Source organism: Thermobia domestica, unplaced genomic scaffold, assembly GCF_964235325.1.
Source record: "Thermobia domestica unplaced genomic scaffold, izTheDome1.hap1.1 HAP1_SCAFFOLD_953, whole genome shotgun sequence".
Taxonomy (NCBI): domain Eukaryota; kingdom Metazoa; phylum Arthropoda; class Insecta; order Zygentoma; family Lepismatidae; genus Thermobia; species Thermobia domestica.
In genome coordinates this window covers 1-14382 of record NW_027656663.1, presented here as the reverse complement: position 1 = coordinate 14382, position 14382 = coordinate 1, and the positions used below count along the sequence as shown (strand labels likewise).

Below are 14382 nucleotides of genomic sequence, written 5' to 3'. Positions count from 1 at the left end.
ACTCATTAATAAATTATAATAATACAGCCTAAATTATTTTTATTCTTGTCTAATAAGTAATAGATTGATTTTAAATTTTATTCCACATAAGCTTTATCAACCTAATTATCAATACTCAAATTAACAAAATTTAGCTGACTCGGAAATGCAGATTTTTTTTTTTTTTTTTTTTTTTACAGATATTGGCTCTCCAAAACATCCATTTAGGCAATAAACAATAAAAACATACTACTTACATACAGTTGACAAATTCTGCAATAATTGACAATATCCGAAACCAAACTTATTCATGGACACATACATACATCAATGGTAGTCGCGACAATATACAAAACACGGCATTGCAGGCCTGCAATAGAAATAACAATTACTATTTGATCAAAACAAATAATACACAAACAAATACACAACCAAACTAAAACTGTGGTAAGCGGTAACACTCAGACTGAGATACTCTAAATTAGCCGGATTTTTTTTTTTTTATGTTGCAGTTATATCTCTTCTCTCTCGATACTTTTTAGTAAGGGCTACATGTGACCTACGAACATCATTAGGATTAGCATCAGATCTAATTTGAACACTGTTCTGACCCAGGAATTTGACCAATGTGTATGGGCCCTCCCAACGATAAGCCAAGCTCTTATTAAACTTGTCCACCAATGATGACTTAACTTGCGATTTTATTAATAATTTATCCCCCACCTTATAATCAACAGGAATTCTCTTTTTATCATATAACGCCTTCCTCCTCTTCCACGCTAACTCCATATTACGCATCGCCGATGCCCAAATTTCACCTTTATTCTTATCCACAAATATTTTATCCACATTCCACTTAGTGTCAAGAGGGTCACACACATTATACCCGTATACCATATCCACTGGACTACACTTTAGTTCTGTGTGGATCGAATTATTGAGTGAAAATTCAATTTCGTGTATGCCCTTATCCCACTGTTGTTGTTTATCATGGAAAAATATCTTTAACCCATTTTTCACAGAACGTATGTATCTTTCACTCAAATTCGAAAACGCTGCGTAAGGGGAAATCCTGATATCTTTGATTCCTTGACTATATAAAAAGTCCGTGAACAATTTTGATACAAAAATAGAGTGACAATCATGGGCGAAAGCATGTATAAACCCATGCCTACACATTAACTTATACATCTTATTTATAATACTTTGGCTGGACAAAACTTTAATAGGTTCCAGATAAACGAAACGTGAACAGCCATCTACTATAATTAAACAATAACGTCCTGATTTTGATCTTGTTATTGGCCCAATTACATCTCCATACCAAAGACCGTTTACAGTCTTTTCATATTCTGATACTAGCAACCCCATCTTTTTCCTATTTTCGGCTTTTGCTAATTGACATTCTTTACAAGTGGTTACGTATTCCTTAATATCTTTCAAGATACCAGGCCATGTATAGCGCGAGGCTAATTTCCCAATCGTACGGCTCACCCCTCCGTGACCACCGGGCAAAATTTGTCCATGATAGAATTCCAACAATACTCTCCATAAATTTTTGGGAACACAAACCTTATAGGGATTCTTATATGCTTTTGTTTTCTTACAAAGTATTCCGTTTACCAATTTATAACCTTCTACCTGTTGTTTGCTTTCCAATTTTTTAATTATTTCTGACAGAAAAGGATCTTTATACTGATGCTCCTTAATAGATAAAGATGCATAGGGCATATCCCACATATTTACCATACATAGGTTTTGCATTTCCTCATCACTAGATTGTACATTCTCAATCAATTCGAAATCATGGGTGTTATATACTCTAGAAATAAAATCAGATGTTACATTTAAATTTGACGATATGTGCTTAACATCAAAATGAAAGGCAAACAACCTATGCAATAAGCTACCATATTTTTTTACACGTTTAATATTCTTGAGGGCATAAGACAAACTTTGATTATCTACTAATAATTCAAATTTATTATGTAAATAGATTTTAAATCGTTCTAGAGTCTCCACTACTGACATCAATTCAAGCAAATAAATGGGCTTACTATAATCATAAGGACGTAATTTTCGACTGAAATACGCTACAGGTCTCAAGTAGCCTTCTGAATCGTACTGTTGGATCACCCCTCCAAGACTTTTTAATGATGAATCGCAACACACTATAAACTTTTGGTTTAAATCGGGTAATTTAAGCACTATGTGGGATTCGAACATTGCCTTGATATCATCTAAGGCTTTTTCCTGGGCGGGTCCCCAATGAAATGCCACCTTAGGAGATCTCAATTCATTTATTGGATGCATTATTTCATGAAAACCAGGCACGAACCTTGAGTAATATTGCAAGAATGAACATAAACGCAACACCCCCCGACGATTTTTTGGTGCTGGTAAGTTGCGTATAATATCTAGGCGAGCAGGATCCATTTCAAATTTATTATATTCAATAATATGACCTAAATAAGAAATTCTGGTTTGAAACATAACACTTTTATCAAGTGACAGCGTAATACCATTTTCACGAAAAATATTCAACACTTTTGTCAACAATTTCTTATGCGAAACAATATCTTTAGAAACCAGTACGACATCATCAAAAAACCACTCCAATCCTTCCTCTTTTAAGGGATATAACAAGTCTGTCATAAGTTTTGACAACAAGTAAGACCCCACAGATAATCCGAAAGGTAAATAACGAAATTGAAAAAGGCCTCTGTGCGTCAAAAACGCAGTATACTGGCGCGAATTCTCAGATATCTTCAGTTGTAGATAAGCTTTACGTAGATCGATCACACTAAAGATACGCCCTTGAGATAATTGTGCAATAACATCCTCAATAAGCGGAGTATATTGAGAATTAACCAACAGTCTGTCATTCAAACCTTTGTAATTGACTACTAATCTTCTTCCCCCACTCTTATTTTTAACCAAAAATGCAGGAAAAGCCCAACAACTATTACTTTTTTCAATAATGTTCTGTTCTAACCAATCATCAATAATTTTATCCATCTCCTTCTGTTCACTACGTGAAATCGGATATGCTTTATTTCGAATAGGGGTTTCATCAGTCACTTTTAATTCATACTCAAAGTTTTTAACTGTTCCAATACGATCACTGAAAACGTCAGAATAATTAGCAACCAATTCACTTACATACCTTGGTAAATCAGGATCTTCATTCACCAACTTGGGATCGACCAAAACCTTGGTAGCCGGCCTATTAGGAGTTCTCGTATCCTCTCGTACATTGGATCCATCCCCCTGTGTACCAGACTGTTGAAAATTATGTATCACCGCCCTGGATGTAGCTCTGCTGTTTGAACCTGTTTCTGCTTGCACACCATCGCGAGACGCCTGATGTTCCACAAACCATTTAGAAGTCGGAACCTTATGGGACCTGGAATGATTAGTTTCTGCGGCAGAATCATTTTTCAAAAGAGTAGGGGTATTATTTAACCTTATTGGAACTTTAACTTTTCCACCATCTATTATAAATTGTTTCTTGTTAATGTCTATTGCTCCTTTAAGAAAACTAATTCCGTCTATTCCTATAATAAACTTAGGTGACAAGTTTTTATGCAAAAAGAATTTAAGTTTGTAAGTTAAACCACCAATTTTTATCGGTAGAACAACACATTGATCTAAATAAAGCACTTCCTTTCCAATCCCCACTCCACGAAAAGTATCTTTAATATATTGCACTCTCCAGTTAGTGTTTTGTTCCCATTCTTTAAAAGAGTCTATATCACAAAGATTCACTGTACTGCAAGTATCTAAGGCTCCTTCTAACTTTCGTCCCAAAAAATACGCATCGATAAATGTAGCTATAGGTTTCCTAATATCCTCGGTTGACGTTCTATTCATCAAGGCCGCCTGTTGTTTTTGTTGTTGCTTTTTATACATACAATTTATAACCTTATGATCCCCGCCACAAAAATAACATTTTATTCTCTTTTTACACTCAATAGAAAAATTTGACCCGCACATTTCATCATAGACTAATTTTGATCTTTCATAATTCACATATTTAACAACTTCCTCATATAGTTCTTGATAAGTTGATGGAATATTATATTTAAAGATTGCGTATCTAATATCTGGTTTCATACCCTGTAAAACATTCACTTTAATACCCTCTTCATTTAGAGTGCCTTGAAACACCACATAAGCATCATAAATATTGCTGATATATTCTAATATATTTTCATTCTTGCTCTGAATACGTTCAACAAACAATCTATTTATTTCTCGTAAGCCTAATGGTGTCAACAGAGAAGTTCGTAAGGCACGACATACCTCCAACCAGTCATTAACATTGCCCAACAACTTAAGTAATTCTGTATTTAATAACCCAGTAGTTTTTCCAATAGCCAACATCATAATAGATTCTAAGGGAAACAACCTCAGTTTATTAATTTTATAAACAGAAAGCAAAAACTGAAAGAGTTCTATATCTTTGCTTCCATCACAAAAGGGTATATTACGAGCAAAATCGTTTAAAGATTTTTGTGCTGAATGAGTAACAAGTTTACTTAAATCTGTTCTCAAAACAGAAGCATTAGTATTGCATGTGAAATTATTTACAACCGATTCTGAAGGAAATATCTGAGTTCCAGCCAAGTGCGAACGAATTGCTCGTATTTGTGCTGATAAGCTACCACCAGCTGTTGGAGGTGAACGGCCTTGACCGCCGACTGCTGTTTGCTCGTGGCCACCTGACACCCCCGGGCGACTAGGCGAAGTCTTAATACAAACGTTATCACTCTGATTTTTATTGCCACTTGCAATAACAAATGAATCATTTTCTACCGTATTATTCTTTCCAGCGTCACTCAAAACACCAGGATCACTAGCGTGATTTTCCACACTAGGATTTGTCAATTGAGTTGGGTTAATTACTAAAACTCCAGTATCACCATTTTCGAAATGATCAAGTTCAAGACGTAGGTCATGATTAACAGGTCCGGTCGCCATCTTACGAACCACTCGGTGACGCTCAATACAATTTTAATAACTTACTATTTAACTATAATGCAACCCTTTTACAGAATAATCCGGCTCTATCTATCACATAACAAAAAATAATAACATATTTTACATTCCCACTCACCAACTGAGATCACAGGCAGCTATTTAGTTTTGTAACGTATATCCCGTTTCTAAATATATATTTATATTAGTACTACAATTATTTTGGAAGGATATTAACACGTTACACGCGCACCTGCCTCCGCAAAGACAACTTAAACGTGCACGCTGGAAGGAAGGAGAATTTAATTCCCCCACTAAAAAATAAATTATGGTTATGTTGGTATAGTTCAAGTAACTGAACAAAAGTGGGAACTTATTAAATCCAATAGCTACTAGTAAAAATACTCTCATAGCACGCCAGGTAAACTAAGCTCTACATTAGTCAAATAATAGAGTTAAATCGGATATTATCAACTTAATATCTGTAAACTCGAACAATATAATTAATTGCCAAATTTTGAGAATACAAAAAAAAATAACACAAAATGAATTTAATTTAGATCACAAAATTGAGAACTCAACTATAAAACTCATTATCATTCAAATATCGACCAGCGATAGCAGCATAGAAACAACCACAATGTTAAATGGCGTACTAACTTGCCAAGAGAAATTCTAGAAAATAATTTACTTACAGTAGGTATTCCAGTTATAAACCAAAGCTTTTTCAGCAATAAACTCACATATTCACAATTTATCAAATACACTATCAACACTTAATTTAATTTAGAAGCCAATTAGGTTGAAACATATTCAATTTTGACACCAAATATAATCGTTTTCCTTCCTATTTGATAGCTGCCTGTGATCTGACGATCCCAGGTAGCGCTGCACTTGAACAAAATTATCATTCCAAAAAGTACCACCAGAGGTCATTGAGAACCATAGCTTTTCTTGAAATGATTTAAATCTCAGTTAGGATACTATGATTATTACAATTCGGTGCAAAACTTGCTATCTCGTTTTAATAACAGAAAAATCGAGGATAATTACAATTTACAATTATTATTTTAGAAAATTCAAAACCTTGACTATAAATGACATATTACAAGGGTTAGCTCTAATTCTCAGCCTACCCCTACGTTGAGTGGCTTTCGCCCATCGTAACTTTCACCCTTAATGATTACTTACTAGTGGCTATTCCCCTAAAGTCAAGAGTCAGTCTATAATGAAATCTTCGGTTCTTTTGAATCGGGTCCAACAACAACAAAACCAAACAAGAAGAGAAGTTATTTGAATCTACTTAAAAAAAAATCCTCAATCAAAACAAAATGTTACTCCATAATCGAAAAAATAGTGTATTTATTAAATTTTAGATAAAGAGCTATAGGCCCATGTTTTAGATATTATATTTGAGATGTGAGATAAAAGTCTGTTAGTAATACGTAGTTCATTATTCCCTTTTGGTTTTATGGCATCCTGATTTAAATTCTTACGTACTTTTAAAGATGGGCATAATTTGAGATTTTTTCTAATATGATACAGAATATGTATTGTCAAATGATACTGCTGGTCAGTATGTTAAATGAAATAAAAATGTAGTCTGTCTGTAATGTAGATGGAAATGTCTTTTCTTTTCTTTCTTTCTTTTTCTTTTCTTTTTCTTTTCTTTTTTTTTTTTTGTTTGCCTTTCCATTTTCTTTGGTTGCATAAATTCTTTCATGATGGTATCCGCTAATCTTTCAGTGTTCCATTTGAGTTCCAATGGCACTTTATGTACTATTTATGTATGGTAAGTGGTACTATTATTTGTATTCTATATAATTTTAATTCATGTTAAATTTGTGTATATTCCGAGACAAATAGACAATAAAAATGCGCTAAATTTTCTCATACTCATGCACAATTGCGAACGAAGTAAGTGATCTTGTGTTAAATTGCTAGCACTGGGAATTTGCTTTGCATTCGACTAATTCCAGTCAGTACTGCTAATTGCAACAAAGATAGAAGAATGTTGTAATTCAGTTTTGAATAACCATTGGGAATTAATTATTGAAAAGTTGTTCAATAATAATAATAATAATAATAATAATAATAATAATAATAATAATAATAATAATAATAATAATAATAATAATAATAATAATAATAAACAAATACAGAAGATTGTTCAGTGTATATCCGACCATTTTTTGATTCGGTGCTGCTACCTGGCGTATCATGCTGAGACTATGGGTTTGCTTTTGGGAGCAGTGTTGTGTCTGACTTTATAGGCGCGTGAGTGTTACCAAATGGCACCGAAAATCCATCGACTGCCGTGCCAATACAATTCTTCGACGCAATGTGATATGGGCCACAGATTCCACCTTGCACCGTCAAGTGTGAACAGAACAATACGCAAACGCCTCAGGTTGAAGTGTGTGCGGAAGGCCCGTGTACACCACTTATTACCGCGTCATATTGCCAAACTTAAGATGAACTCCAGGAAACTGTATGAAAAGTGCCTGGCGGGTTTCAAGTGGAAGAAAGATTTTTTACGTCCCACGTTTATGCCGGGTAGGAGCCGGTGATTATGAGAAATGAATGAAATGGTGGAATGAAGGAAGTGGAAGGAAACGGGAGAACCCCGATGAAACCCACGCACACGGTGTTTGTTCTCCATCGTGGTGGGAGCAGGGTTTGAACCCGGAACCCCATACACCAGAAGTGAACGCTGTATTACTGAGCCACCGCGGACATAGAAGAAAGTTGTCACAATGGATGAATCATGTGTCCATCTCACTGCTGGTGGTCACATTCGGGCGATCACATACCGTAACATTGACGACAAGGGGCGCAGTAAGTTTGTTTATCAGTGCAGGGAAAGTTTTCCCCGTGGCTTTATGGTAGTTACGGGGTTCGGATATGAGGGTAAGTTGATGGTATGCAAGGTAGACAAAAACATGAAGGTGAAGATAGTTCTAAGAATCCATTCTGACATCTCTCTATCGGGGAGATATCCCACAATTGTATGAAATGGACGCGAACCAGGTGACGATCGGTATGGACAAGGCTTCGAGTCATACTTCCAGAAAATAACTACGTTTTTATCAGGAAATAGCAGAGGAATTAGAAATTTGTGTCAGTCCGTTCGAAGACATTTCTGTGAAAATCCCAGATGCCATTCCAATGGTTTTTTGCGTATTTGGACTGTTATAATGACATCTTCAACATCACCGCCAGCGAACCCTGGATATGGTCTCCGGAACACTTGCAGGGAGAAATGGGACAGAATGCCCATGCTTGTCCTGTACCGGAGCTTGTTGCAACGAAAACTGTGATGCAATGTGATAGTCTACTATGCTGGGGTCTAATAGAACACGATCAGTGATGGCGGCACAGTATCTTTTAAGGTGACTACCCGTCAAAAATGGCCGGATATAAAAAGAAGAACCTTCTGTAAAAATCTTTTATTAAAAAAAAATGTCCGTGAAATATTCCGTGTATGCGTTTGATCGGAGATAAGCATTTGTTGACATTTTTCAGTTCTCGCCACTCGAAAAAAAAAAGAAAAAAAAACAATTATTCGACGTACTTCAGTTGTGTTTCACCATGTCTAATTCTATTAAAAGAAGGTTATGGATTTTTTCAGAAGGAGAATACAATACAACATATTCACAATTTACTTACTAAATTTAAATGCAGTAATGATTAAAATTTAGTGTTAGAGAGTGCATATATTTAATTTACTAATGATTTATATTGTACCTTTCAAATTCGTGACGAAAGAGACGGAAAACATGATAATTCTCTCGTTTTCTTGAATGGAGACGAGACTAGAAATTTATTGATTCTCCCGGGCAACACTATTTCATCCGAATCTCTCAAACAAAGTTTTAGTGTTGCATGATTCATAGTATAAGAACTATAAATTGATAAACTGATTGTATGAATACAGTGCAGAGCATTTGTCAACATTTAAAACTACGCAATAAACTTCAAATAATAAATATGATTTGAATGTTGTTATGTCATACCTTTTGTTGACCATTCATCTCGCGGAAGGATTGTGGTAACTTCCAGATGAAAGTAAGGAACAAATCGGGGCATAAATTTTGTACATACATTAACAAAGCGAGACGAATTGAAAAAGCATTTTAAGATTCAACACAAGACGGAAAATAATTCATCGAGAATTGACACGAGACGAGATTTCTACAAATTTACAACCTTATTTCTTCGTCTCGTCTCGTGTGCAACACTATGTGAAGTAGATGGATCTTGGAGGAGATTGGCTCAAATCAATAATTTCCAATTGGTCAGTGCATAGAGGCGAAGAGTGCGAAAGATTTAGAGAAGTGTTGACAGTGTATTATGAGTAAGGATGCATCACAAGTGGATTCTTGAAAACTGTTCTTGTTTATCTCTCACCATTACATTTGCTGCGATCACGCTATTCATTGTGCTCCTCAAAACGAACTCTTTCAGTGCCGTATAGGATAAAAGAGACGGTGATGATGAGAATGAATGAAATGGTGAATTGAAGAAAGTGGGAGAAAACGGGATCACCTCGAGAAAAGCCATGCGCATGGTGTTTGTCCATCACAAAACCTACTTGTGCTCCTCAAGTTTTTGCCTCTGGCTTTCTGAGAATGGAAGAAAAAAATATAATATCATAGAAGATGAACTTGAAATAATTGATCTGAGCAGGTTAAATACCAATGTACACTCATGTCCAAAATTATTGTCGCATATCTATAACTGTCTTCTTGTAAGAATTTAATTTGATAATAATTTTGCAAGGTACTTTTAATACTGACACTATGTGTATAATCGGGAAATGTATATTTGTGGTAAATTAAATACAAGTTCAGATTTGTTCTATCTTCCTTTATTTAGCAATAGCTTTCTTTCATAAAATATGCTACTTGACCCCCGGTTCCATTTGCAAATTTTGAATTGGACCCCGCCTGGGACCCTCCGAATGCCCCGGGGACACAAATTTTTCATTCAAAAGGTGCTGGGCTCCCCATACAAATTTCATATGTATTCGCTGAGTTTCCTTACCCGACCGTTTCCGAAAAATCTAACTCGGAATCTGACTTTGTAATGTATAGTATGGAGCTCAATATCTAACTTTTCACGCTTATATCTTTGCAACAGCTGCGATCGAGGATGTATCCCTTTTCGTGTTATGTTCTTTTGGGACAAGGTATCCAACGGCCATAGTCTCGACTCGAAGTCAGGGTTACACTTGGATAGGTTCCCTCGTTAGTGGCAAGTCTAGATAACAAACTTCCATTTACTTCTTTTCGTTATATCCAGTGGTGCTATCATCCGGTTCGCATCGGTTCGCTAAAACTGGTTGTTAAAATTCGTAGAATCGTTTGTAATATCCAGACATATCAGTAAATTTTACCCAGTTATACCCAAGAACAATAAATTTTAGGGCTTGTGTATAGCCCGCTCCCCCTCCCCCCAGTTCTTTGTCACTGGAACTGGAAGAGTCACTACTACTGCTACTTCTACTAATACTACTGCTTCTACTACTACTACTGGTACTACTACTACTACTACTACTTATATCGAGAGCAGAACCCAACTCTAACCCGTTCCTACTACTATTTCTACTACTACTACTACTACTGCTACTACTACTACTACTACTACTACTACTACTACTACTACTACTACTACTACTACTACTACTACTACTACTACTACTTATACTAAAGCTTCCTTACCACAAGATTTACATCTTAAATCTTTATAACATGCGATTCCGATTCATTATGAACTAGTATGAATCGTTAGAATCAGTATGATTCGTTAAAAATCACTGGGGGGAACGGACTATACTCAAGCCAATTTTAGTTTAACTATCTTTGTTTTTAGAAATTCTTACAGCCTACAGGGTTAAACATATGATCTCTCAGAAGAAGAGTAGTGCCCTTTCTTCCGCCGTTCTGGTACGGCGCAGACAATCCCACAATAAGTGTTGTTATTATAAGATCAACTAGAAATATATCGATATCTGCTCGGTTAACATTAAAGCATCGGACTTCCAAGTTCTGGTACGTTGCCAACATAGGTTAGGCAAACAAGGAAGGATACAGGACATAGGAATTGAGTAAAATACATGAAGAATGGGTACGCAATATGATAAGTAAGATAACAATGAAATACAAGTGCAGCTTTTAAGTGTTGGTCAATTTTATTATCCTTACTGCATATAGAGCACAAACAGTTGTCGGTTCATCACATGAGTTGTATACACTTAAACCAGTGCAATTGCAATAAGGTACAATATCCACATGCATATCGTTAATAATCCATATCAACATCCAAGTTGTGTAATTAGTACTCCTCTTTCAGATATGAATAATCCATCATTGAACATAATTAACATTTATTTAATGTACTTCATCCTATCCATTACATACGTGATCATTTAATTCAATTAAAATCATCATATCGTCATTAATACATTAACTACATTAGCTTCGTCGTATAACAACAAAACGATGATCATTTAGTTAGAGGAGACAAGTAAATCATTTGGTATTAAATACATACATGATCATTTAGTTAGAGGAGACAAGTAAATCATTTGGTATTAAATACATACATATGTAATAAACTATTTAAAAAAATAGTTATGTTCTTGAATGTGTACAGCATCTGTTGGCTCCTTTGTGATGAATTTAGTAATATATCTTATTTTCCCTGATGTGAAAGAAAAAAATGAAATGAAATCTTTGAGTTTTACGTGCCACGGTTATGCCGGTTAGGCTAAAGGAGACGGCGATGATGAGTAATGAATGAAATGGTGGAATGAAGAAAGTGGGAGGAAACGGGAGAACCCCGAGAAAACCCACGCACACGGTGTTTGTCCACCACAAAGTTCACTTGGCGGGGATCGAACTCAGGACCCCAAGCACTAGAGGTGAACGCTCTACCACTGAGCCACCGCGGCCCTACTTGATGTAAAAGATGTCATATATATATATAAACAGGAGAGAAGACAATCCAGTTACGGAATCCTCACGGATTCCAGACGATTGAAATTAGTATGAAATATTCATGTTCTTTCCTCTTGAACCAAACTATTGAAATACACAGTAATTTCTATATCAATCACTAAATGCAAAAATAGCAGGAAATCTCAACTCAACAGAAGAAAACGAAGATAACTGGCTATAATTTTTCGGCCATTAGTGCCAGTACAACGGTAGTGCAGATTCATTTTAACTCAACGTTAACTTTTACATCACAATAACAGAAATAATTGCATAAATGCGGTATTAACAATAACTAACAAACTCTTACTAATGGTAAAAATAAACAACAAGGGTGCATAAAATCAAAGATAATCTTATACTGTAATGGAGATCAAATGGGTACATTACACAAGATATGTGTTTATTTCTTAATCTCAAAGAATGCTCAGATATCAAGAATGAGAACCGGGATCACATAAGTGTAGTAGTGAGGGTTATTTATATATGAAACGCATACATAGGCCTATCATTATCAAGAATTGTTTGTCCATTGCTGGATTAAAGTCTTTCCAATTCTTTTGACAAGCCGAAAGAATCTTGAATAATTCGTTTCCAGGATATTTGCAGTGCTACCTAATTTCGTCGCATTAGTATGATGTGTAGATCTCTACTTATCAGGGCATTTTAGCGCGGTTAATGGATGTTATGCGCAGGAAGAGGTCTGAATTGTGGGAAAAGCAGACTTGGATGGTGCACTGTAGCAATGTGCCTACTCATGCTTTACTCCTCATCTGCAGTTATCTAGAAAAACATCAGACTCCTGTTGTTCCTCTCAACCCTATTCTCCGGATCTAGCAAAGCCTTTAGGTTATCCATAGTTTCCAAACTATGGACGAGATTCAGGGCAGTATGACAAGAGACCTGTTCATCATTACAGAAAGTACGTTCCAGCAGGCTTTCCAAAAATGGAAGAAATGTTGGGAGCGGTGTATTGCCAGTAGAAGAAACTACCTTGAAAGGGACAATGCTTTAAAGTTATACAATGAAAAATAAAAATGTTATAGCAAAAGTTTGGTTTCATTTTGAACACACCTTGCAAGTACCGAGAAATAGTCTTTTTTAAATGGATCCAAGATCTCAATAATAGATTTCGCCTAAAGTAGTATTCTTCTATCGAAACCGGAAGTAGCAAGAAGCAACTACAACTTCTGTTTCAATATTAATTCCCATTGAGCAAAAACTGTAAAAGATGTTGATAATAATAATAATAATAATAATAATAATAATAATAATAATAATAATAATAATAATAATAATAATAATAATTATTATTATTATTATTATTATTATTATTATTATTATTATTATTATTATTATTATTATTATTATTATTATTATTATTATTATTATTATTATTATTATTGTACAGATTCATCGTCCGGGAAACAGCTTACATCTTTCACTTTATCCTTCTACTATATATATGCGGAAATTAAAGACCTCGGCGGAAAATAATGATATCCCACACTGACATGATTTTGATATACAAGGCTTTGAATGTTCGGTTACGTATAGCGACACTATTGAGAAATCTGTAAGGAATTGGCAATATCTCTGTCATCTGTTGACTAAACTCGGTAATTCTTCGATGGATAACAGATCCACCGGCATCAAGCAGTATAAGGTGTTTCACTAACTTTGCACGATTTTGAGGATTGTCATTATCTTCCCACGAGGTCTTCAATTAAAGGTTTACTTCCGGTTTCAGTATTGCAAAGCCGTAATTTGAAAGTCCACTTTAGTGTCATAATGTGAAATGAAATTGATTTTTTTTAAAGAAAAAATTGTAGAATTAATCGAGAATTATAAGAAAAAAGTTCTACTTATTACGTTAGAGCGTGTTAGTATAATTGATTGCGATCATTCCACTTTATTATGTAATAAAGAAAACTGTTTTGTAAACAAAGAATAGAAGACTTCATGGCAGTATGTAGGTGTGCAGCGTGCATACTCAGCCTTTACCTTCAAAAACCCTCGTCTCTGTGAATAAACTAAACTCGTCAAACTTGTGCTACGCCTTTTATTTGCACAGACATGTTTTCACTTTGGAAAAAAAAAAATAAATAAAAATAAAAAGAGAGAAGAAAATAAGTGTCATTGAAAGAAAGGAAAACCTAACGAAACTCAGTCAGTCTATCTGTCAGTCAGTGTTATCACCTATACAATATTAAAGTTTTATTTTTTAATTTAGAATTTTGCAGAAGTTAGTGTTATAGTTTCTTTTTCATATTATTATTATTATTATTATTATTATTATTATTATTATTATTATTATTATTATTATTATTATTATTATTATTATTATTATTATTATTACTAATGGTGTATATCGGTTTAAATCGGTTTCAGCTTAATAATCTGACGGCTGCATAGTAGTCGGAAA

General features: G+C 34.8%; 1 protein-coding gene across 1 annotated transcript; it reads right to left on the bottom strand.

Annotated features, from left to right (window-relative positions):
- Positions 1-209: 209 nt before the first annotated feature.
- LOC145677497 (uncharacterized) lies at positions 210-5428 on the bottom strand. The gene is made up of 2 exons (XM_081747974.1): positions 3146-5428; positions 210-349 (listed from the first exon to the last, which is right to left on the bottom strand). Exons 1-2 carry the CDS (start codon positions 4960-4962, stop codon positions 307-309), a joined length of 1860 nt encoding a protein of 619 aa, XP_081604100.1. The 5' UTR covers positions 4963-5428; the 3' UTR covers positions 210-306.
- Between the last annotated feature and the right edge of the window lie 8954 nt (positions 5429-14382).